Source organism: Vanacampus margaritifer, chromosome 15 (assembly GCF_051991255.1).
Source record: "Vanacampus margaritifer isolate UIUO_Vmar chromosome 15, RoL_Vmar_1.0, whole genome shotgun sequence".
NCBI lineage: Eukaryota > Metazoa > Chordata > Actinopteri > Syngnathiformes > Syngnathidae > Vanacampus > Vanacampus margaritifer.
In genome coordinates this window covers 21,266,649-21,291,463 of record NC_135446.1, presented here as the reverse complement: position 1 = coordinate 21,291,463, position 24,815 = coordinate 21,266,649, and the positions used below count along the sequence as shown (strand labels likewise).

At 44.0% G+C, this 24,815-nt stretch overlaps 3 protein-coding genes across 10 annotated transcripts in view; 2 read left to right on the top strand and 1 right to left on the bottom strand.

Annotated features, from left to right (window-relative positions):
- The first annotated feature begins 309 nt into the window (after window positions 1-309).
- On the top strand, window positions 310-6,180 carry LOC144035044 (proline-rich protein 5-like). Its single transcript, XM_077544376.1, has 9 exons — window positions 310-473; window positions 966-1,040; window positions 2,422-2,606; window positions 2,879-2,959; window positions 3,165-3,271; window positions 3,549-3,640; window positions 4,450-4,590; window positions 5,254-5,380; window positions 5,460-6,180. The coding sequence occupies exons 2-9, from the start codon at window positions 1,014-1,016 to the stop codon at window positions 5,972-5,974; spliced, it is 1,275 nt and encodes a 424-aa protein (XP_077400502.1). The 5' UTR covers window positions 310-473; window positions 966-1,013; the 3' UTR covers window positions 5,975-6,180.
- Window positions 6,181-6,287: 107 nt separating this feature from the next.
- napepld (N-acyl phosphatidylethanolamine phospholipase D) lies at window positions 6,288-11,706 on the bottom strand. 4 transcript variants are annotated; one of them, XM_077544374.1, is made up of 11 exons: window positions 9,249-9,362; window positions 8,957-9,073; window positions 8,566-8,644; window positions 8,380-8,502; window positions 8,159-8,299; window positions 7,863-8,087; window positions 7,650-7,753; window positions 7,337-7,502; window positions 7,127-7,275; window positions 6,942-7,056; window positions 6,288-6,754 (listed from the first exon to the last, which is right to left on the bottom strand). In XM_077544374.1, the coding sequence occupies exons 2-11, from the start codon at window positions 8,974-8,976 to the stop codon at window positions 6,623-6,625; spliced, it is 1,254 nt and encodes a 417-aa protein (XP_077400500.1). In that variant the 5' UTR covers window positions 8,977-9,073; window positions 9,249-9,362; the 3' UTR covers window positions 6,288-6,622. The 4 variants fall into 4 exon arrangements, with proteins under 4 accessions (XP_077400500.1, XP_077400501.1, XP_077400498.1 ...); XM_077544375.1 differs by lacking the exons at window positions 8,957-9,073; window positions 9,249-9,362 and adding an exon at window positions 11,590-11,706; XM_077544372.1 differs by lacking the exon at window positions 8,957-9,073 and having other exon boundaries at window positions 9,249-9,427.
- Window positions 9,065-24,815, top strand: part of cacna2d4a (calcium channel, voltage-dependent, alpha 2/delta subunit 4a) — a 46,835-nt gene continuing 31,084 nt past the window's right edge. Inside the window, exons 1-29 of one of the 5 annotated variants that reach the window (XM_077544365.1) lie at window positions 9,065-10,669; window positions 10,748-10,779; window positions 10,858-10,916; window positions 11,094-11,244; window positions 11,924-12,005; window positions 12,506-12,622; window positions 12,718-12,777; window positions 13,365-13,527; window positions 13,590-13,721; window positions 14,002-14,062; window positions 15,082-15,232; window positions 15,320-15,394; window positions 16,249-16,338; window positions 16,416-16,529; window positions 16,608-16,686; window positions 17,848-17,981; window positions 18,324-18,341; window positions 18,740-18,817; window positions 18,905-18,985; window positions 19,071-19,145; window positions 19,214-19,300; window positions 19,605-19,676; window positions 19,788-19,849; window positions 19,952-20,019; window positions 20,091-20,136; window positions 20,204-20,482; window positions 21,586-21,678; window positions 21,890-22,017; window positions 23,103-23,171. In XM_077544365.1, the coding sequence (XP_077400491.1) occupies window positions 11,096-11,244; window positions 11,924-12,005; window positions 12,506-12,622; window positions 12,718-12,777; window positions 13,365-13,527; window positions 13,590-13,721; window positions 14,002-14,062; window positions 15,082-15,232; window positions 15,320-15,394; window positions 16,249-16,338; window positions 16,416-16,529; window positions 16,608-16,686; window positions 17,848-17,981; window positions 18,324-18,341; window positions 18,740-18,817; window positions 18,905-18,985; window positions 19,071-19,145; window positions 19,214-19,300; window positions 19,605-19,676; window positions 19,788-19,849; window positions 19,952-20,019; window positions 20,091-20,136; window positions 20,204-20,482; window positions 21,586-21,678; window positions 21,890-22,017; window positions 23,103-23,171 (2,563 nt within the window). In that variant the 5' untranslated portion in view covers window positions 9,065-10,669; window positions 10,748-10,779; window positions 10,858-10,916; window positions 11,094-11,095. Of the gene's footprint in view, window positions 10,917-11,093; window positions 11,245-11,923; window positions 12,006-12,505; window positions 12,623-12,717; window positions 12,778-13,364; window positions 13,528-13,589; window positions 13,722-14,001; window positions 14,063-15,081; window positions 15,233-15,319; window positions 15,395-16,248; window positions 16,339-16,415; window positions 16,530-16,607; window positions 16,687-17,847; window positions 17,982-18,323; window positions 18,342-18,739; window positions 18,818-18,904; window positions 18,986-19,070; window positions 19,146-19,213; window positions 19,301-19,604; window positions 19,677-19,787; window positions 19,850-19,951; window positions 20,020-20,090; window positions 20,137-20,203; window positions 20,483-21,585; window positions 21,679-21,889; window positions 22,018-23,102; window positions 23,172-24,144; window positions 24,510-24,815 lie in introns of those variants that run through there. The other 4 variants (XM_077544366.1, XM_077544368.1, XM_077544367.1 and 1 more) reach the window with 4 other exon arrangements.

Below are 24,815 nucleotides of genomic sequence, written 5' to 3'. Positions count from 1 at the left end.
GGGCAACTGCTGAAACGCTACGGGCGCGGTTGTTTTATGGTTCTGTGCACTTTTGACACCGATTCAGCCTTGAACGCTAGACTTTGCTGCTGTTAAGCAGTCACTAATCACAGATACCTGAATTTCACTTATATACGCCGCTTTTGTGTACAGAGCGGCTCTTATTTCCCTTCCTTGACCTCATTTTACAGGCACCTTGAACTCACACAGAGAACACCCGCCACTGCGGCCAGCGCTTCAAGCCAAACCACGCCCACAACACGTTTCCGCGGCAACCACCCTCTCTTCCGGCTTCCTTTCGCGGGCGCGCGCGCGCTCACTGGGCCTGCTCCTCCCCCGTGTCACGCACGCGCTCACGTTGGCGAGTGTACTTTTTGATGGCAGCAACGCGATGCTTTTCACTTTTCATGAATTAAAAACGTCATTTGTGGATTAAAAAGCAACACAGATACTAAGCGAAGACCTCTGGAAAAGTAAGTGTGTCGTTAGAAACGTTGACAACATAGGATAATGTATTCAAAGAATGTTATGTACACGTGAAATTGCATTTAATTCAACGTGCCGGTGATGTAGTTCATACTTAGCTTTTATGCTAACTTATTAGCACGTACGTTGTCCACATTTGTATATATCTAATTTTTGTCTTTGTTTTTTGTACTCTGTACTATGTTTTGATGTTGCATAAGATAAGTTGCCCTTGTTCATTGCAAGTGTTTTTTTTCCCCAATGGGAAGCTGCTTATCATACATTTATTATTGTGGTGTTATTTTTTCATTTTAAATAAAGCACATTGAGTTCTAGCTGTCTGTGAGAACAAACTAAAAACTATTTCATGATGCCATCTTGCCCTTATTCGTTCATTCAGGTGTACCAAACGAAGTGAACATTCTTCTGTGTTAGTCATCTTACTACTAATCAAGCAGATGTTGGCTGTTATCTCACACAGTTTGTATTTGTGTGTTCAGATGCTGAGCGCTCACCCTGGGTGGGTTTGCCGTCATTGAGACTTGAACATGGAACGCGAGGGCTCCTTAAGGAGGTAAAGAACTGTGGTAACATGATTTCTTCACAGAGGTGCACGCATGTTGACTTCAGCAGCCTGGGGAAACTCACACCGGGTAGTTTGCAACTACTTTCTTGATCCATTTTTCAGAAAAATGAAGTTGATGGGACATGTCGAGGCGTGTTCAGTTTGCATGTCAGGGGTCATCTCTTACCGTTCACCTTCCACCTTACTGAGTTCACGGTGCAATTACTTACTGCGCCATGATCATTTATTTATATAATTTAGTCGCAGTGATGCAGATAAGGTCACCATATTTTGATTTCCAATAAAAGAGGACATTTTGTTATTGACTGTACGCTGCTGCAATATTTGCAGACATATTGTTCTATTTTTTACTGTGAGAATAAAAATAAAATCCCACACTTCTTGCAGCAAAATTCCTAAATGTTCAAGGCATCCCAAATCTGACGTTCTACATTTAAGCATGAACAGCTTTTCAGCATTCACATTCAATTTGCACAGAAAACGGCACCGCATATGGCGCCGTTGTTTCGAGCGAAACGGTCAAACGCAAATCAAATTCTCACGCTCAACTCCAGTCGGACCACATGCTTCACTGGGGACCGTGTCGCTTTGTCGCACACATTCCTGAATGACCTCATCGATGCTTTCTTTCATTCATAAAAAAAAAAATCCCCATCCGAGCCTTTGTTTACTAATTAGCGAACAAATTCCCTCTTTTGAAAGCGGTTCCAACTTTAATGTTGAGCTCACGTCACAAACGTCGTACCTGCCATCAGCGGAGTGACGGCCAACCCGGCAGAGTTTATTATTATCCAACGCAGTTTGCTTCACTGAACAGACAGAACGGCTGAAAGGGGACATTTGTGTCATTTTGAAATTCTTCCCTGCATCTTGGCTGCACTTGAACCTCAAAGGCTTCCTTTGTCGGGTCGGCACAAAAGCTCACATGGCCGCCGACAGCGACCGCCTGTTAAAGGGAAAGCGGGGACGAGAGATTCTCACATCTTCGGCATATACGATAATAAACACGTTTTAAGACCCCTTCAAGCGAATTTTTTGTTTTTAAATATATTACACATGTTTGAAGATCATTGCTGAAAACGTGAACAAACTGAGACCGACGTGCACTCGCTTGAGATATAGGAAGCATGTGGGCTGGGCTATTTTGGAGTGCCTCGTTGTCTGGTGTGAATGCTTGCAGAAGTGAGAAGTGGGGAGATTTTTTTTTTTTTTTAACCAGGATATGGGCCACATGGCGTGGCTACTTGAGAGTGCCTTGTTGTTGTGCTATGAGTGCACGGAGAGAAGGCAGGAAAAAAAAAAGGTTTTGAAGCCTCATTTGATATACTTGTCCGTACCTATCATCTATTTGTCCTTTTCCTCCTTTCTGGATCTCGAGGAGTCTCCACAACAGGTTGAAGCTGGCCAGCGGCGGAGGCTCCTCCCCCAGCTTGGCGGACCTCTCGCAGGCCAAGACGCCATCAGGAGTTGCAGAGAAGGTGGCGCTGGTGGACGAGGGCGGCAGGGACAAAGGGAGCCAGCAGAGACGAGCGGGGGCCAACGCCACCTGGAACAGGTCGCAATTGGCGCGCCACTTCTCGAACCCGACCTCTTCTCATGCTCTTGCTTTGCCCGCTGTTTTGTGCGCTTCATGACATGAAAAGAAACACAAATGAAGCCGAGCATCACCGCATTCTTCCTCTCTTGCTCCCCTGCGGCTCTTTTTCTCATCGCTCCATCTCTTTTCTTCTGTGCTCTTCTATTAACAATTCAGCATTTATGACTTAAGATACGTGAACTGGATGTAGCCACACAAAAGCTCATTTGTTTTTCATTTTGCCTCCTCAGCATTCACAATGCGGTCATCTCGGTGTTCCAGAAGAAAGATTTGGGTGAAAACGAGCTCTTCACTCTGAACGAAGGCGTCAGGTGTGCTGTTTTTTTTTTGTTTTTTTTTTAAATTGAGCTCCTTCTGTGTACACGGCGTTGTCAGTGACGAGCACTTAGCCGTCGCTGCGGCTTTTGAGCTCGTCATTTCCTGAACCCGCCGCCGTTCACACACCGATGGCCACACGCGCACGCACGTGAAAATGATTGCGCGCGTGTGCGTGTGCGCTCGCATCCACTTTCACAGGCAGCTGCTCAAGACCGATGTGGGCTCCTTCTTCACCGAGTATCTTCAAACTCAGCTGCTGACCAAAGGCACGGTCATACTGCGAGACAAGATTCGCTTTTATGAAGGTAAAACATCAACCCAGGCCGCGTCCTTCCATCAAGTCAGCAATTGACTCAAGTTTCCGATTAACTTGCTTTATTGCCGAACATAACAATCGCAGAAGAGCAGTCGGACTTTTATCTCAAAAGTAATCATTGACTAAACTCCCTGATGTCAAGTTAATGCTTGAGCTGTGAGAAGATGATGCATTTTTTGCACCGCTTGCCTTTTGTTGTGCTGAATTTCTTTGGACACGCACGGCAAGTGTCGGCTTCGCTGACCGTGTTTGTTTTGTTGTCGCAGGTCAGAAGTTGTTGGACTCTCTGGCCGACACTTGGGACTTCTTCTTCGGCGACGTTCTGTCCATGCTGCAGGCCATCTTCTGCCCAGTGCAGGTGGGACAACGCAACCGCTCACCTCACTTTGGGTCTCATAAATATTGGTCGGATCCTTTACTTGGGTCCAAAAATTCACTCCTTTTGTATCAAACAACCCATAAAGTGGATCAGTCCATTTTTGAGCCATAATTGGGTTATTTTTGACCCAGTGTATGTTTTGACTTTATTCAACTTGTACAAGGCATATAAAAAGTCTACACACCCCTGTTCAAATGCCAGGTTTTTGGATTTAAAAAAAAAAAAACAGGACCAAGAGAAATTATTTCAAAACATCTTAAACTCTTATCTTATATCATCTTATCTTAAAACGAGGACGTGGCTTTGTTTTCAATTTGCCGATCACATTCAAACTCATGTTAAGTTGCAGTCACAGCAAACCTGTCACCACTTACAAGTGTCTCCTCTAATTAACCCCCAAAAAAGTGTAGCTGCTCTAGTAGGCTTTTCCAGACACAAAGTGGTAAAAGTGCTCCAATCCCCCCCCACACACCTTGACTAAGCCCCCAGTTCTGGCTGAAGAAAACAGCCTTAAAGCATGTTAAGCAATGATCAACTCAACAGTTGGAAATAGCCGTCAGTGTTAGCAATCAACTTTCAGCCTTCTGCTAGAAAGCAAAAGAATGTCAGGGAAAGCCTACTAGAACTCCCGAAATGTATTTGGGCTAAATCAGAGGCACTTTAAATGGTGGCGCCACATCAGTTCCCTTCTCAAAAAGATTTTTTTTTATTTTATTGTTACCCCCAACTTAGTTTTTGAACAGGGGGTGTGTGGACTTTTTCTACCCGTTGCATGTGCGCATTTTTAGGGAAAGGAGCCGTCGGTGCGTCAACTGGCCCTGCTCCACTTCCGGAATATCATCACCCTCAACCTGAAGCTGGATGAAGCTCTGTCGCGGCCCCGAGCCCGAGTGCCGCCCTCCATCGTCCAGATGCTGCTCATTCTTCAGGTCAGCGCTCACGCACGCACATCGCCGGACAAAAAACACGATCTGTGGCCAAAGAGCAGGAAGTGGTCTCAAGTGCGAACCCGGCCGTCTTCCCGTGACCTCTCAGTCAGATCCAGCAAACAGCACATTTTTATACGCTTGCCGGAATCCAATCGACATCGCATTATAGTGTCATTTTAGGATGCCATTTTTTAATCGCAAACGCTGCAATTTCATTCATAAAAATAAAAATAAAAAACGCTTATTGAATCGTAATGTTAAAGGGAAAAAAATCAGTCATTCAGCCCTAACAATAACAGTCGAGTAGCTTCGTGTGAAAACTTTAGGTTCGTTTAACTATAGGTGAGAAACTTTTTTTTTTTTTAAAAAAAGTTCCCACGTTTGCACTGACGAGAGGAAGCAGCGAAAAGTGCAACGCGTCGAGCAGCTTTCAGATTCTTTCATCTGCAAGTTGTCGAGGCAGCGCGACGCCACTTTTGTGTCTGTCGTGTCGTTGGCGTGGTTTTCGGCTCTCACCGACTCGACCTTCAGTTCCGCTTGTAAAAGGCCAGCTCTGGGTCTCTTTGGGACCCGTAACAACATACAGTACCAAAAAAAAAAAAAAAAAGTTGAAGAATACAAAAAACGCACACGTTGGTTAAGATTGTGTGTGTTTTGATGCAGGGTGTCCACGAGTCCAAAGGCGTCACAAACGACTACTTGCGTCTGGAGTGTCTCATCCAGAAGGTGGTCTCCCCTTACCTCGGGACCCACGGCTTATATTCCCAAGATGGGTCCTCCAATCTGCTCGGTGTGTGGCTGACATAAAGGACACCTTTATTTAAAAAAAACAAACAAAAACATGAAGTCCATTTCTTTTTTCTCTTCAGAGAAACGTCTACAACGCTCAAAATTGGGCAACCCCCCCGTGGTCAAGAACCTGGTGGTGCGTTCCAAGAGCTACAACGTTCCCATACTGAGCCCCGTGGTGGAATACGACGTGGATTCGTCTGTGGGCGGCGGCGGCGGCGGCGGCGGCGGCGGTCTGAGGCGCCACTCCGTGTGCGAGATGACGTCCTGCATGGAGGAGAGCTGCCCCGTGGCGGACTCCGGCTCGGACCACTCGGGTAGGATGACGCCCACGTCTCGTCTGCAGTATTGTACCGATCCGGTCCGGTGTGCAGGTACCTCAAGCCAGAATCCAGAGGGCCCGCGGTCGCTTGCGTCCGCCAGAGTCGTGGCCCAGGACAACAGCGCCGCTGCCAGCCAATCATCCAGCCCGGAGACGGGCGGGCGTGGCGTTGCGGAATCGCTGGAGTCCGAGCCCGGCGGCATCTTTCTGGACTTCTCGCAAGATCATTCCGCAGGTGCAACTTGCAGCTGCAGCAGACAGCGGGTGGCCTGACAGGTGACCCGAGGACACCTTTTGGGTTTGTTTAGACGAGCGCTAGCGACTCTTTTCTGAATCATGCAGTCATAGCAATTGAATTCAATCTGCATGTAGAGCATCAATTTGCCTTTTGGATCACTTGCTAATTGAGGTCCTTAAATGTCAATTAGCGGAGGATAAAACATGGCTGCTGTCGTCTAATTAAAGTCATCAGTATTTATTACCAGCTCTTTTTTCAGGTCAAAAGCTCGACTACACTGCCACATAGTGGCCATTTCTGTAACTGCATACATGTCGCTCCCCATTCGGACAACAAATAGAACCAAAGAACAATTAAAGCAGTTTATTTTACATCCACCTGAAAATTGTTGACCTTCAAGCTTGAAAATGACATTCAGATCCAAATACAATCATATCATAGTGAAACTATAAATAGTAATGCCACGCCATTGCGCATTCTAAAATGGCTGAAAGAATCGGAAGAAGCAGGAATGATGAAAATATTCACACGTGAGGCTGAAACCAGCTCAGCTTCTGCTATTAGCTTTAAAGTTGACATAATATGTCATGCCCGGGCCACAAAAACGTTTTTTTTTTATTTTTTTTTTTACATCCAGCAATGTGCTTTTGCTCTCGTTGATGCCACGAAATGCCAGTCAGGCGTCAGTGAAACGCGGCCGTGTCGTGTGACGTCAGGAGGCGAGACTCTCCGTGCTTCAGGGTGAAGAAGGATTCCGGTTTCAGGCTGTTCTGCTCCAGAGCGCCGTGGAGACGACGTGGCGGCTCCAGGTAGTGCTGAGCGGACACAAGTGGCGGCAGAGCAGGTTAGGTCGGAGACTTGCCGCCTTTCGGAGTTCTTCTCCGGCTTTCTCATTGAGTGTGCGAATACCGCGACAACCGACAAACGCTCTTTTGTTGGGCTTGCGCGAGCAGAACATGCGTCAACACTCTGAACATCCAAAATGGTGGCATTTTCGATTACCTCATACGCCAGGGCAAAGGTTCCCCAGTGGATAGCCAGCGAGTGTTTGGCCCGAAGGTCCATGTGAATCTGAACCGCTTCGTCCGGATCCACATGCTGTCCTTTCATCACATCCCTGCAAAATGACAAGCGGATTGAACGAGTCTGAACTCGCTGGAGGCGTCGCGGAGTAGCGAGGCGATGACCTTGGCAGGTACGCTCCGATGGGGATCGCCGCAAGGTCAAAGGGCCCGAAACGTCGCCCTATCTCCTTAAATACCGAGCAGTAGCCGGTGTCGCCGGCAAAGAAGAAGCGGTGATTTGGACCTAAAACGGTCCAGCTGGCCCATAACGACTGAAGAGGGAGGACCATCATTGGCGGGAAAAAGAAGCGGAAGAAAAGATGAGCAAAGCACCTTGTTGTCGTCCAGCGCGTTGCGTTTGCTCCAGTGCTGCGATGGCGTGCACACAAAGGTGACGTCGTCGTGGCACGGGACGCAGTTCTCGTCCCACCAGTCCAGTTCCATCACGTTCTCGCAGCCCGCCTTGGCCAGCCAGTCCATCAGGCCGAGAGGGACGAACCTGCAGGTCGCAAGAACATTTTGGCGTTCGGCATCATGCGCATATCGTCATTTCGAGAAACACGACAAAAAAATATATAAACGAACTACAATTAACAGACAAGTACAAATGGTATAAAAAGATGGCGTCCCAGCGCGACACACCTACCAGCGTAACTCCGCTCCGAAGCGCGCGTTGAGGCTGGCCACGGTTCCGGCGTCGAGGTGATCGTAGTGCGAATGGCTGATGAGCACAGCGTCAATCCGGGGCAACTGCAGAACCAAGATGGGTTTGAAAACAAGCCCAGCGATGATACGAGAGTCACCAAAAAGGGTAGACGAGATGAACGGTTCCGTGCAGCCGCGTTGCCGGTTTGCGTACCTGTTGCACGCTACAAGGCGGCCCTCTGTATCGTTTGGGGCCGACGAACTGGACGGGCGATGCCCTCTGGCTGAAAATGGGATCTGTCAGGATGTTCAACCCGTCGATTTCCAGCAGAACCGAGGCGTGCCCTAGCCAGGTGACCCTGAGACCCGGACCGGAAGGGGAGAGGTCCGGGTTGTGGACAAAGTAAGGCTCCACGACTGGTAACTTGCTGTCGAGAGCCTGCAAGGAGGCAGAAGACGTCAACAATGAAGGAGTTTCCTCACAGGAAGTGCCGACCAGGGATTCGGTACCTCGGTACTAGTCGGCACGTTGCTGTGATTATTGTCCAGGAAAAAGAAGCGAAGCAGCGTGGAGTAGGAGGGGAACCGCCACGTGGGCCACGGGTTAGTAAAGCGGCCATGTTTGTCTCGACAGGACTTTGTCACCTCCTCCTAGCACAACAAAAACAACTCATTTTGGCATTGGCTGGCTCGCCTTTTAACAGTGGGTGAAGTTGTGAACTATTGATGACCTCGAGGCGGTAGTCCAGCCGGAAGCTCTTGCGGGAAGAACGGGAGGAACTGCTCCTCCTCAAGACTCCTGGATAAAGACCCGCTTCTCCGCCTTCGGCCCCTCTCAGCCCGACGACACCATCCTGCCGACATGAATAAACGTCGTCATCCTCATGCTGGACACGCGGTGCTTCGTATGGTCTTGCCTCCACTGAGTCTTCTCGCTCCTCCTCCGGGGCTCCTTTGTCTGAAGATGATGGCTTTTCCATGGGCTCACCTCCACATCTGGCAAGGATACAAACTCACTGTTGCACTACATCTTAAACCAACTTAAAAGTAGTAGTTTAAAATTAGATTTCCACCAGTGAAACTGCAGAGAAAGGTTGCGAACAGAAGTACATTGTTACTGTATAGTAGTTTGCATGCGAGCTATAAGGTGGTGTTATGGTGAGCTTCAAGCGAGGTATGTTCAAAAACGAATGAAAGTTGCAGCTAAGCAGGATGTTAGGAAAGCAGGAAGTGCATGCCGCTCTCCTTTCATGTTTACTTCGAGGACAATTGGACGTAAAGATGTCTTAAGTGTTTTCCAACATTGACCGTGAGGATAGATGGTCCATTCAATTTGATGCCGGGCATCCTCTTTTACTGCTGGTGCGTTCACTATCCCGTGTGTGTTTGTGAGTCTCTCAGTGACGCCGCAACAACAATGGAGGCCTGTGGTTGAGAACCAAAATAAATGTGTGTGTCGTTCGGGCTGCCATTGTGGCAGTGAACGCAACAGCTAGCGACCCAACATGCTAACCAACAACCGTACGAATACGATCTTATACAGAGCGAACCGTGTAACGAGTGTTTTTTTTTTATTTTTAAGGATGGAAGGAAATAGTACCGTCTGAGATGTCGCTCAACGGTAAGTCTTGATTCGAGTCGAGTAGAAGCAGAAGGTGAAATGAAACATTGGTCGACAATGGTCGACTTGTTGGAACGGATCAGTGAAATCAATGATGACGTCACTGGGTCACATGACCATGTTCTGCCAATCAGCAAATTCATTGATTTCAGAATTGAATATGCATTTAATGTTTATATGAAATTACATTTGTTAAACGCAAATAGATATATCATAATAATTATATAATTCAAATTCATTACATTATATAAAACGTGAATTTACAATACTGTATTTTTGGGGAAATATTTATGTATTTATTTATTTACCTTAAGTTGTTAGTAATATTGCTAAAAGCTTTCTTTTAGTCTGGATAGAACAAGGAAGAGTTCATCTCCACTATGAGAGATTTGGGTCAGTGGAGGAGGAATACTCCACATCTGTTTGTTGTGCGTGCGTGTGTGCGCGCGCGGTCTCGTAAATGTTATTTGTGTTACACGACAGACGACATTATTAATCCAAGCCCTCTGCATTTAGGGCTGCATTACTTGCTTTGTGTGTTGTAGTTGTGTCTGTGTAAGATGATGTCAGTCGCACATATGCACAATATTCACCACTAAAATAAATTCATTTTGGATTTTAAAAATTCAGCTTGGATTTTTTTGTCCCTAGAAAAACGAACCAGTCAGAAGAAAATCATATGAGATATGACAGTACTTCAGCAAAAGACAAACACCAGTAATTAAGGGATTTTTTTTTTTTTACATGGTCTTACCCCTTGAGGTATTTATACGTTAATTAATTTTATGTCATCAAATGAAACTAGTTTATGCCACTTTTAAATCTGGGAGTGTGTTTGGATTAGTGGGCACTTTCACGCTGCAGTACTAGATGAGGTCGCTAGACGTCCCTGTTTGATCAAATTTTAGGTTTGTATCTGTCAAACCTCCACCAAGTCCGGGATGCCACGCTCCTAAATCCTATGTACTACTGTAGATTGATCCACAGCGGCCATAAAATGTCATCATTTCCTCTATTTTTTGAAATCTTTATCAGCCAACACCAAGTCAGGGAATGATATGAAAGTGAGGGAGGGAAGACAGTAGTTGAACGAAAGGAGAGATAGTATTAACAAGAGTGACACAGCGAGAGGAAAAAGAGGCATGGATGGAGGGAGGAGGGGTTTAATCCTGCCTGGATTATGGTATAAACTGGTGGCGAGGAGCAAGAGAGAGGAAGTCCCAACAGGCCTCCCTCCATCCCTCCACGCGTCCATCACTCCATCCCAGACTGTTTTCATCTCTGCGCTCACTGATTTTTGGACCCCCAAAAAAGAAGAGAACACAAATTGGAGTCTTTCCTGGGAAAGAGCAGAGCAGGGAAGGGGAGTGATGGAATGATGGCAAGAGCAGGAGAAGAAGGTTTAGGCGGTTGGCGTGTTGAATTTGTGACTGCTCGTGTGGACATGTGACATCATTCCTTTGGCCATTTTTTTTTAGGTGATGATGTCAATGATGCAGCTCCAGAGCAGGTTTGGGAACTTTGGCGGTCCTCCGCGTGCCACACTGTGGATTGCTTTGTGTTCATCACGCCTGTTCTGGCTCGCCAGACTTGAGCAGAACTGATGTTTTGGATCCGGGCTGTTTTGTAGAGGACTTCTTAAAGAAGGCAAGTTGACCATTTAAGTATTTCGTCTCTCCTTGATACGAAGAAGAAGGTCAAATGCATTAGAGGAAGTTTTGAAAAGTTGACTTCTTGCCTGCCAAAATATACGATTGCATTTGTTAGTCTGCGACAAAAGCAACCTCAAATAATCCAATTTGCAATCTGACTGCAAATCCTTAGAAATGGACGCGAACGGCAGCGACGCTGGACAGCGGCAGAGAAATGGGCCACGGCGAACGAGGCTGACGATGCTGACGATGCTCCCGTGGATTATCTTGTGCAGCTCGCTGTGGCTGATGGTCGACGGCCAGATGAAGATCTCACCAGAGATGTGAGTACATTTGCAAATTTTTTGGGGACATTTTCAGAGTTTTGTATGGATCCTATGATGACTATGCGCACCTCATTGGACATAATGAACCATCTGGAGCATACAGTTTATTGGTCACCGTGGTGTAAAATTAACCTGTATCATACTGCTAAATGATAAAAAAAAAAAAAAAATCTAATTTATTCACCCTCACAAATACCTTAATATGATCCCCATTCAACTTCTGCTCCCGTTATTGGCTCAGCTATTCTCACATTTCTGATGAATCCGTGTGCATGAATGATTCCTATTTTGGAATAAAAATATCATCACAAAATGACGCCAGCGGGCCGAGAGGTGACAAACCTTAGCAGCGTGCACGCCGACTCCCCATTGGCCCAGCCATCTGTCGCATCCTGTCTGGTCCTCACGCGCAGGATTTGCTAGTCAGAATGACCACACACCCCCAAAAAAAAGAAAAAGAAAAAAAATGACTGAGCAGCAAAAAAGTCGGCGACCTGACTGTTGACTGTCACCTTCAACGGTAATCTCTTTTAATCTGACCTCAGACACGAAAGGCCACAACCTTTAATGCTGTGACTTACACTCTTGCGCCACAACTTTCAGATCCAAGAAAAGAGCCACAAGCAAAAGTGCACGTGACACTTTTTTCTGAACATTTTCTTTGTTTTGTGTCCAGCGTGCAGAAGTGGGCCGAGTCATTCGGCAAAGAGATCGAGTCCCTCTCCACTAAATACTCCGGATCTGAATTGCTTCAAAAAGTAAGACAATTTCTTCTCATTCTCAGAGTGTCGTACGAACACAAGTAGTGGTACGTGAGCTCCCTCTAGTGTTATGTGAAAGAATCACTGCTCAAGTACGGTTCAATTGTTTTCAACTTTTTAGTACGATACCTACATGTAATCTTGTACAATTTGTAATATTGTTTTCAAGGCAACAAGATTAAGCATCAGCAGTGGATTGGCAAGTGACAACTAAACACGAATAAAGAAATAACTTGTGTACAATGTTTATAATGACGGTTGAAGTTCATTCTAGTGCAGTGTGCAGTTGTGCTAATTTACTCCAGAGACCTAGAAAATCATTTCTTTGCTTACATTTCGGTCCACATATGTGTTAGTAATTAGGCTGGTGCATTGCACGCCACCTTGCAGAATCCCTGGCAGGCCTGGCGCTCACCATCTGCCAGCCACGCTCAACTCATCTATTTTACTTATTCATCGCCTTGCTCTTCATAATCTACCAGTTTGTGTGCTTGAAGAAATATAAGGATGTGGAGGGCGTGCTGACGATTGAGGAGGTGGATGGCGAGGAGCTGGTCAAGAAGTTTGCGGAAGAGATGGAGACCATGCTTGGGAGGAAGATGAAATCCGTTAAGGTATTGAACAAAATAACATGCTTTCTTTTCATATTCAAATGAAGTCATGCCGCCGAGGGGTACAATGTCAAAAAAAAAAAAACAATTCATTGCAGAGGTTAGCAGAAGCAGCCGAGGATGCTGATCTTTACCACGAGTACAATGACACACTGGAGGTAAGTAAGCAATCTGTTCCAGCCTCTCACCCCCAAATAAAAAATAATATAAAAATATACATTAATGGCTTCATTTCAATGGATTATGCTGCTCCCTCTGGTGTGTGTGCGCATCTTGGCCAAAATGATGAACAACCTATCTGTAGCGTCGTGCGGGATGCAGTTTGTCGCTACACGTTTAATTTTCATGTGTTTTTATTTAGACTTTCTGAAAACACAAAATATGATGCATTTAATTCACCACGTTCGCATACTTGGCTCTTTCCCACATTGCGTGTGGCTCTTCTTCGCTTTCGAATGCGAAGCTCCCCTTGGGCCATGCACACAAAGTAGCGAACGCTGCCCTCTGCTGGTCAGCGTTAGTAATTACAACCTTCTTATCGAAAAGTGCCACATTTGCCTAATTTTCCTCAATCATTAAACAATAGCACAAGATGACCACCCTCTGAACATGGGTTACATGATAAATTAACATCAAATAATAATTCTGAATATAGCTGTATACCACTTATTGATTAACAGAATAAACAATAACTTGAGTTTAATACTGGATGTCATTCCCGTATGACGACGCTGTCCTTTTCCAGTTTGAATACTACAACTCCATGCTGATCAACAAGGTGGACGAGGACGGCAACCCGCTGCCCCTGGGTGGGGAATTCCCACTGGAAAAGAACGAACACTTCAGCAAACTGCCGGTCAACACGCAGCAAAGTGACATCCAAGTGCCCACCAACGTCTACAACAGAGGTTCGTGTGATCCGAGCACATCGACACAAACCAGAGGCTCACTGGCTTTTTTGTCATTGCAGATGCAGACATCCTAAACGGAGCATACATGTCGGAGGCTCTCAATGACGTCTTCATAGACAACTTCCAGAAAGATCCCACCCTCACCTGGCAGTACTTTGGCAGCTCCGCGGGCTTCTTCAGGCTGTATCCGGGTACCACACGACACTTTTTGTGAATGTAAAAGTCGGAGCCATGAGATTTAGCAACCAAAGCGGAAACATGGAACTCTTAGCAAGCAATTGTAGGACGTCCGGTGATGATTCAGTGTGTGTGTGTGTGCGATTGTAATTAGCAGGTAATTAGTGAGGCGTGTGCTTGCTCATCCATCACTCCTTTATTTTTACTGACTGTCCATTCACCCATCCATCAATCCATCGGTCCACTGTCAGACCAAACAGTAAGTTTGCTGACAGCTTTTTTTTCCATCTCCAGGGATCCAGTGGATTCCGGACGAGAACGGGGTTGTCACCTTCGACTGCAGGAACAGGAACTGGTGAGGCTAACTTCTAGAATAAAGCTCAACCACACCACCTGAGATCCAATATAAGCATTCAACCTAATACTGATCAGTTTTGATTGAGGTCTCAACTCATTCACTCGCAGCCATTTTCACTGAAGCAACCCCCTTCGCTCCCGGCTGTTTGACTGGATTTGGACTGATTTTGCAAGGCCCGCAGATTATAGTGTCCTATGGCTGTAAAAGCATGGAACCTACCAAAAGAAAGATTAGAGTTTCTTCTTTCATCACAAAAAATATATATAGAAAAATATAATATAATAATATATATATATATATATAATATAATATATATATAATATAAAATATAAAGTATATTTCTATCAGTTTCCTTTTTGCAGCAATTAGCATTAGAATATAGATAAGTTCATTATTATTCATTATCATTATTCACAAATCTGCTTAAAACTGTGGTAAAAAAAAAAAATCAGCTTGTTTGCAACATGGCCCTGGTTGATCTCTTATACTCTGCTGTCCATCTTTATGCTCTAGCATAAATACGTCTTTGGGACACTTAAAACATTTAAAATAGAACATGTGTATGCGTTTTTTGGGGGCAAATTAGTTCATGTAGGATGGACAATGTTGACTTGAAGTTATTGTTAAAAAAATGCAACTGTCTGTGACTACACACAGTAGCAACAAATGAGCTGTACGAACAATGTACCGCGTACATTGTGTGAAATCGGATTGAGAGAAGGTGAAAGACGGTGCACGAAGAGAAAATAGAAGAAAATCAAGTCAATTCCAGGAACGCCGTCTGGTCGCTCGGACAGAACCTCCAGGAAGTTGCAAGTCAAACAAACAGATTATGGATGTGGAAAGTTGCCCGTGGCAGCTGCTGCCCCGGGGGGAGAAATCGCATTCATGTCCGCGAGCTTGTAATTAAACAGGATGAGAATAACGAGATCAAGCGGGGAAATGAGTGGCTGAACTTTGTCTGCACGTCTGCGCTTCTCTTCTTCTATTTTTCCTACGCATTCTTCTTCCTTCAGGTACATCCAGGCGGCCACGTCCCCGAAAGATGTGGTGATTGTGGTGGACGTGAGCGGCAGCATGAAGGGGCTCCGACTCACCATCGCCAAGCACACCATCAACACGATATTGGACACGCTGGGAGAGAACGACTTCGTCAACATCGTCGCCGTAAGGCGGCTTTTGGAACCACATTTGGACTTTCATCAAATAAGGTTTGCCAATGTTGAAATCGCCATCGACTTGTTTCTTCTCCAGTACAGCGACTACGTCCGATACTTGGAACCGTGCTTCAAGGGAATTTTGGTCCAAGCTGATCTGGATAACAGAGAGGTAAGAAGGAATAAAGTACACGCAGCTAATTAATTTACTTAGCATTCATGGCAAGCTGTTGTTGCTGAGGACTTGCTGTCTCTTAGAACAACTTCCTGTCTGGCAGGATCCTGTTTGTTTTCTACTTGTTTTACACTCTTACATCTCATCGCGTTACTGTTCCGCTCATCTGCTCTCCTGTTGTCATCATTCCACAAAGCCTGACCATATGTGTGTGTGTGTGTGTTACGCGCCGGATGCATGCCCTACTTTCTTTCGCCACTATACATAACGTAAGAGATCAGGTGAGGTCGAGGGGCTGCTGACAATATTAAGCACGTCACGTGACCGCCCAGGCCAACATCTGATTGGCTGGTTGCCTTGTAGTGTTTGTGGACCGCTCAAAAACACGGGTTTACAGATGCTGCTCGGCATCAACTCACACACGATCACGCTGCGAACCATTTTTCTAATCTTATGTGTATTATAGTTTTCAGTAACAGAAAAATCGATCTGAATTGTAATTTCTTGCATATCCCATTTCACATGCACATTTAGTTAAACGTGCTTTCCATATAGAAATATAATAATCGAAAATGCCTCTCAGTTTGCACTATAACCATGTTAATAAACATTGTTATTGGTAAATCTCTTGTATTTGGGGTTTTACAGCATGTTTAATCCAGATTATCTGTAGTAGTTTTGTAGTGGCCATGTTGTAATTAGTCGGTGTGCCAGGGAGCCACGCTAATCCCCCATGTGCCTTTTTTCCCGGGCCGTCACACACTAACACGCTTTCTGTCTCCAGTCACAGGTTCGCTTACAATTTCTCTTTACCCACAATGCAACATTGGACTTTTGTGTCCACTGTGCAGCACTTCAAACTTCTGATCGAGCAGATGCACGTCAAAGGAGAAGGCAAAGTGAAGAATGCCATGAAGGAGTCGTTCAAGATCCTCAATGAGGTTGGCGTGCAACACAATAACGGAGACGCTCGCACGGCATGTGCTGAGGGTGGAAGTGTGTGTGCGTGTGTCGCCAGGCTGCAGCGCAGGGCCAGGGCAGCCTGTGCAACCAGGCCATCATGCTGATAACAGACGGCGCTATGGAGGACTTCCAGGAGGTTTTTGAGGAGTTTAACTGGCCAGAACGGCGGGTATGACGCACGCAACAAAATCGATCAAATCACTGAGCAAATTGCTGTTGACATGCTTCTAACTGTATGTGGCCCCAGGTTCGAGTGTTCACTTATCTCATAGGACGCAAAATGACATTTGCTGAAAATGTCAAATGGATTGCCTGCAATAATAAAGGTACGGAAAATCAACAAGTGATCTTTAGGGTGAATTATATTAGGGTTACTCTGAAAAGGAACACTTGTTTACTCTTTTTTTCCCCCTTCTTTTTCATTCGGTAATTTTACCGATTTGACATGTCATCATCATTGCTCTCTCTTTTTTTTTTATTATTATTTTTTTGTATGTGGGTGAGTATGTGTATGTGTGTGCGTGTATTTATTAGTTCACCTAAAACCTATTAAAAAAAATCCCATACCGTTCACCTAAACCGAACACTTCCAGCCGGAACACTTGTTTACTCTGACAATAAACAGAATAAAAAACATTCTCCACTGCTTAAAATGACATTCTGCTAATTTAACGGGTCGGCGGCCATCTTGGCCAATTGATTAGGTAAGCCAAGGACTCTCTTTCCCTCGCCCACCTGGGTCGGCGGCCATCCTGGCCATTTGACTACTATTAAAATGACTACAACTACAAGCACTGCTTATATTAGTACAAGTACTACTTACTACTACTACTACAAGTACTTGCTACTACTATACTACCACTACTATTGCTACAAGTACTACATACATGCGTCTTTCCACCTTGCAAGAGTCAGCAGTCCCATTCAAAATTTCCGCGGGAATTTTTCTACTTTAACTTTATCCTCCACACTTTGAAATTGAGGAAAAAAAGAAGAAAAGAAAGCACTAAAACTTGTGCTGCCCTCTTGTGGATGATGTGGGATTATGCAGTGGAAAAATAATCACTTTATTCCCTGCTGGCAGTACATAAAAAAAAATCTCTGATTAAATAGCAGATTATCAGCACAGTTATACTGTAAACACACGACCGCGCCAGCACGGGCTAACAGATGTGCTCGCATCTGTTGCGTACAAAACGCAACAATCCTGAATTGAGGTTTCGCTCTCAATTGTGTCAGCGTCGGACGATGTGACTGCCAGTGTTTCAAAAAATAGCTCTTATCAACATCACCGCAGGTATCCCATTGACGTCATTGTCTTTCACCGGAATAAGCCAAGAACAGCTCAGCCTTTCGGGGATTACAACGTTCTGATGTCTCATTAATACATTGAGTACATCTAACGTGATGCCAAAAACAAAGCAGGGCGATAGATATCCAAATATTCTACCTGAATGTGGAGGCTTGTGTGTTTGTGCGTGTTGCAGGTTATTACACGCACATTTCGACGCTGGCTGACGTCCAAGAAAACGTCATGGAGTACCTGCACGTCCTCAGTCGGCCAATGGTCATCAACCACGACCATGACATCATCTGGACGGAGGCCTACATGGACAGTGTGGTACGTAACGCCATAGTAGTAGAAATCCAAAGGTGGATAATATTTGGTCATGACTTTCAAAATATGGATTCAACATTTTTAGCAGTATCAGCCACAGCGGTAAAAAATTTCACAACTACAGCAAAATGTGACTAATTTCTATCGAGTACATTATATGACACAGTATCAGATTTAACATTACTGGCTGAAAATATTTTTTTCAAATGAATGCCCAACAATAACAAATAACAGAAGATTGCTTGAGGTTAGCAAGTTTTTTTTTATTAATAACTATATTAGTCCTTTAATGCCATTTTTCCAAATTTGTGTTATTTATTTATTTATGTATTTTTTTTATCCCAGTTACCCACCACTAAAGAGGTAATCAACCATGTTCAAATATGAAGTGTGAACTAGCGCTTTAGCTTAGCATGGCCTTTTCGGTTTATAGCAGAGCCGTTGATAGAGAGAGTTTGGCCAACTCTGTTTTCGGCAGGGTAACAAGACGGCGTCCGTATGTCATGTGACCAGCAGTTGACCAATCACGCTGATTAGTCACGCTGTGATTGGTCAACTGCTGGTCACATGACAAATAGACGGCATCTTGTTGCACTGTTTGAAACCGAGTTGGCCAAAACGCTTCATAGTAACCCCCCCCTTTTTTTTTTTGTGTTTTTGTTTTGTTTGTTTGTTAGCGAGTCCAGCTAATTTTAGCATCTCTTACTATAGTGGTTGTTATTTTAGTGTAGCTGGTTAGTTGATATTTTTAACTTTCACAGCTGTTCAACAGTCAAGCCCAGAGTTTGCTTCTGATGACCTCAGTTGCAATGCCAGTGTTCAGCAAGAAAAAAGAGACGGTAAGGAATATTATTACTACTTCTAATCATGTTAAATACAACAAAAGGTGACTATGACTATTATTATTATTATTTTTTTAAATATAGTTGTCTCATGGAATTTTGCTTGGAGTTGTCGGAACTGATGTTGCCTTGAAAGAACTGATGAGATTAGCTCCAAGATACAAGGTGAAAGCACCCTCATTTACTCACGCTTCTTCTTTTATTCAAGCAATTACAGTTGCTTGACTTGTCTCATTCTTTTTCTGCTTAGCTGGGTGTCCACGGTTATGCCTACCTCATCACAAACAATGGCTACATCTTGTCTCATCCTGACCTCCGTCCACTGGTAAACGAACCACAAACCTTAATTGATTATGAAGCCATTCCACTGAACAACGCGTTTGCTTGTGACAGTACAAGGAAGGGAAGAAACTCAAGCCCAAACCCAACTATAACAGCGTCGACTTGTCCGAGGTGGAATGGGAAGACACCGAGGAGAAGGTGAGCCACGCAACTTCAAATAGGGACGTTTGATGCCACTATTTCTTGTGACAGATCATTTTAAAGAAAGACCCATATAGGCTATCCTAATATATCATTTTCCTCCAAATGGCCATTTTCTTCAATTTTCCAATTTGTAGTTCCTAATCATAAAATGGCCACAAGAGGGCCGCCGATACCGGTATCAGACACTTTTGCAAATACAGGCCTGCTATCGGCCCCCTAGTATCAGTACTCGCCCCTTCCTACATTCAAACATTAAGTCTTCTCCATGTCGGTTTATGTCATCATTGTGATACTTCAGCTTAGGACGGCCATGGTCAAAGGAGAAACCAGTACCTTGTCCTTAGATGTGAGGACCTCCGTGGATAAGGGGGTGAGCACGATGAAGCCGTAATTTAGCAACCTTCCCACGTCACACTTAATTGTGTATCCTGGGCCTCAATCACTATTACTAAAGTCATTTTTTTGTTCTCCCTCTAAACAGAAACGAGTGATGTTCCTCAAGAATGATTACTTCTATACCGGCATCAACGAGACACCTTTCAGGTTTGATTGCATGCACGTCTCCTTTATGTAGTAAAAATATTATAAGCGTTTGTTTTGTTGTTGTTTAGTAATCAGTCAAGTATTTTTTTCCCTATTTATCAGTCTTGGTATCGTGTTGACAAGAGGATATGGACAGTATATATTCATTGGAAATGTCTCTGTTGAAGAAGGTAGTTCTATTTTTCTGTACGTATTCTGTATTTTGGCACAATTTCATCCTAAATGTTGCGTTATTCCGCAGGTCTTCATGATTTACTGGCTCCCGATTTGACCATAGCCAGTGAATGGTGAGTCAAACTGCTTTCGTTCTAACCATCGCTTTTCATCTCGAACACCTCCCATAAAACCTTCCAGGACATACTGTGAGACCGACATCGACCCGGCTCATCGGAAGCTGAGCCAGCTGCAGGCCGTGGTGAGATACCTGACAGGCAAAGAACCCCATCTTGAGTGTAAGTCTGGACTTTGTTGCCGGGTCTCCACATGCGCAACGTTGCGCAACGGGAACAAGTCAAATGAACAACTTTGTTTCTCTGCAGGTGACGTGCAGCTCATGCAGCAAACCCTGTTCGACGCGGTGGTGACGGCTCCAATGGAAGCTTACTGGACGGCCCTCATGCTCAACCCGACCGGGTGAATGTCTTTCGGAAATAAAAACAAAATGAGTGCCCATTACTATTAATTTTATCAGACAGTTTTGAATTTAGAATCAGTTTTAGTCCATTTTCAATCACTTTTATTATTATTTTTTTTTATCAGTTAGTCAACCTCGTCCCATTTTTATTTAGTCACATTTTAGTCGACTATAAATCTTTCTTTCTTTTCTTTATTTCAGACAACATCCCAATTCACATCAATAGCAAAGACGTAAAGAAAAGTACACATTAAATGCGTCTAAAAAAAATCTAAAATCTAGCATTTTAGTTCAAGAAAACATAATTTTGTTATAATTTTATTGATCTATTTTACTTTATTTATAATTTTATTAGCATACTTTTATTTGTCTAGTTTTAGTCAGCAAAAACTGTCAATGTTTTAGTCTTTAGTCACGACAATCATTTTACCCCCCCTGTATATATATTTTTTTGTCAGCAGATTATGTTGAACATTTTGGATCTAAAACTATTTCACATCAAATTTTTTCTCATCTTTTTGATGGAAAACAACTTGACACACAATTACAGTATATCTACAAGTGGTTACAAGTGGCTCCATGCTATGAGCTAGTAAATTAGCCAGCATTGGTTAGCGGTCGGATTAACATTATTATTTATTGTTGGAACGTTATAGCCGTTGGATTATAGTAATGTTACATTAATGAATTTATTTTTTTTGTAACCTTTCACCGTGAATCCACCTTCTGTCTGTCCCGTGTGCTTGTGCATGTTGCACTCGCTAGCTTGAGATTTGAAAGGGGATGTGTCACATGACAGCGTCGCGGTGACGGATTAGCAGAGACAGGATTTTACAAGATCATCTCATTTTTGTCTCGTCTTTGGTCATAAACTAAAATGTCCATAGATTTAGTCAGGTTTGTATTAAGTGAAGTACGTTTTCGTCAAATTTTCATTAGTGGACGAAAATGCATATTGATTTAGCCCCAGTTATTGTTTATTAATGAGAGTTTTAGTCTAGTCTGGTCTAGTTGTCGTCCGGTAAAAAATGTGTTGATGAAAATATTTGTGTTTAGTTTTTGGTAATGAAATGAACATTGGTGCCCATTTTCTATCTCATAGTATGGATGACGGCATTGAGACCGCTTTCCTGGGCACACGTTCGGGCCTGATGAGGTTCCAGCGTTATACTGGCATTGAAAAGCGAGTTGGCATGTGAGTAATAATAAAGGCTATCCCAAAAGTAACAAAACACTTCTCTATTTTTATAAATACAAAACAAGTAAGTGACTTTAAAGAATTAAAGAATTGTGCAAGCTCGCCCTCTTGTGGACAGGAAGAGCTGCAGCATTTTTAATCGCAGTGGACACACTTTTGCTGTGATTCAGCAGTTTGTTACAGTTGACCTTTGTCATCCTGCTGCCAGGTCCTTCCTGACATCCACGGATAAGGAGAACATGTTCACCCTTGACCACTTCCCACTGTGGTTCCGCAGGGCGGCCGAGTACCCCGCTGGACAGTTCCTCTACTACATCCCCCGACAGGAGACCAGAGGTAGATCGATCGTCCATCGTTTGCGTTCTGAATGAGTTTGCAGCCGTTGTTAAATGCGGTCATGAGCACATCGCACTAACACTTAACTCCATTGATGCAGGAGAGTCTCTTTTTGCAAGCAAAGTGTCCTTCTGTGAATCCGGCTGTCACATGCCGTTTGTTGTGTTCAGACGTGTTCAGGGACTATGAGGCGGACTATAGCGCCCCCTTGAGCGCAGAGGAGACGGAGCAGCAAGCGGAGGAGGAAGGGGGAGTACTGGGGGAGGAGGAGGGTAGAGGAAAACTGTTACTTGGCATGCCGCCGCTTGGGTGTCCTCAATCATTCCCCGGCATCCTTTTATGATCTTCATCCCAAATTTGACTTTCTTCTCCTTTGGTCACATATGAGGCATGACCAGAGAAGTAAAGTGTAGCAAACTCCTCTCCTCTTTTAGCAACACTGACATGATTGGCACATATTTAAAAACAAAAACCTGTCTGTAGTGCATGTTTGCATGAGTGTTTGCAATGCGTAGATCCTGCACTTACCAGCCACAATATTAGGGACACCTAGTACACATGAGCCACAATACAAGATCTTTGTAGTTGCAGATTTAACCCTGGAGAACCCACGGGGTCAAATTTGGCCCCTATAAATTCTGCTACTCAAATAACAAAGACCTTTTTTTTTTACTAATTTAATTAACTTCAAAAGTCCAGAGTGCCACTTCTGACCCCTGCATGGGGCCATCTAGTGGATGAATATCAGCAAACCATCCGATGGTAAAATTGTGTTTTTCTTGTTAATCTATTTCATATCATGTTGCAGAATGCCTAGGAGTATGTTTTATATATATATATTTTGATAAATTAGCAACTCTGAGCTAGTTCAAAAAACAAGGGTTAAAATTGAAAAAACATATATTTTGGTGTTCAGCGAACTTATAGCAGTCATTTAATGTATAATTCATAATTTTCCAACGAAGAAAAGGGTTCTCCAGGGTTAAAAAAGAAAAGAAAAATCTCATTGGATTGTGCAAGTGTACTTAATATCGTGAAAATGATGGTAGTGACTGCTCTCTCATTGTGTGCTGCTCGTCTTGCAGCAGGGAGGATCGTGATCGTAACCACTGCCATCACTGTGACTGTGGGCAAGAAGACCGCCATTGCTGGAGGTAGGACGGCATGACCTCTTTTAAATGATAAAGTGTCTCGACATCCTCCACGTAATTTGCTCTACAGTATTAGGGGGCCATTCCACTAGTTTGGTGCCATCTTAAAATAAGTCTTTTTTCAGCTCTAAATCTATTGAACCACTCATAATGTGTATTGTTATCCATCTCGGTGTTGCAGTTAATAGTTGCAATGCCACTTCAAACCACTAGAGGGCAATGTTTGTCTACATGCAGACGTCTATTTATGATTCATGAGGACACTTTTGAATTTGTTGTCATGCTCTTGCATACGTGAATCTTCCAGCACGTCGCTCTCATACTTACTGTAGCTACCTCTATCCAATCTATCTTCAATAATGGACACCGTACCACTTTGAAAAGAAAGAAAGGAGGACTAGAAAAGGAGAATGAAGGTCCGTCATCGTAAATAGGGCGGGAGGACAAAAAAGGCGGAGCGAGGTGGGAGAAAAGCAAGGTGAAAAACACTCCAAATGATAGGAAAAGATGTGTCAGGAAGATAAATGGACACGAGATAAGCACGAGAGGAGATGAGAAGGACAGAGTTGATGAGAAAGGAAAGTGTTGGCAGGGATTGAGGCGTAAAGATAGAAAGATAAGGATTAGTAGCCACACAGAGGAGCCGCCGTCGCCACTGATTCATGTAACCCTGTGTGTGTTTACTCCATCTTGTTTGATTATATTGTTTGACCCTCTGCTGGAAGTCGTGCGCGCGTGCTCAAACGTGCCAGAAATAGACGCAGCGGTGCTCGTCAAGCCTCGTCATGGAGTGTGATATGTTTTTATTTCTGCCAATGCATATGTACCAGGAAATGCTCTTTATCGTCATCGCCTAAATCACAATCATCGTCATAACGCACACCACACCACCGAATGCTGGCCAGTACAGTCTTGAGGCCCTCAGTCATTATGTTATAAGTAGCAAACTATATTTTATTATTCTGTACACACACAGGTTATAAGAAGAGGATTCAGCTAGCTAAGATACTTAGCTACCAACAGCACGAGACCTGCAGGCCGGGAAGTGTCAAGTTTAGACTTTCACAGACAGAGTTTATCCGTAAGATCTCCAACATGACTTTTACATGTAGACCAAAGGCTGGCTTTTGTAGAAACTGGACTCGGCACGATTCAATGAGCACGACGAATGAACAAACATTACAGTGACACCCCAAACAAAACATACACGCGTTATAAACGCAACAAAATACAAACATGGTGAATTGATCATATTTTTGAAAGGGTCATTGTATGGGCTGAGACACCATACAGGCTCGGCTAATATCATAATATGGATCTGCATCATAACACGCCGTTGTTATAGGTTTCTTTTAGGCCAATTTACACCGCGGAGGGGACTTATTTTCAAAAGAGCAATATGCAGCGAAAGTTTATTTTTACTCAGCAGGATTGCAAATCAAATTCTCTTTGGCAGCCATTTTCAAATCCCGCTGATGCAACCTTGATCACATATTACCGACAGATGCGAGGAAAGAAAGGAGGTTGAAATCTTTTCGGAGGACTTCCTTTTATAGCAACTGAATGGAAAGCAGGATGGAGAGATAAAAGTTTGGGAGAGAGTGCCGGAGAATAGCAGCATCTTTTCGTTTAATCCCTTGTTAGTGT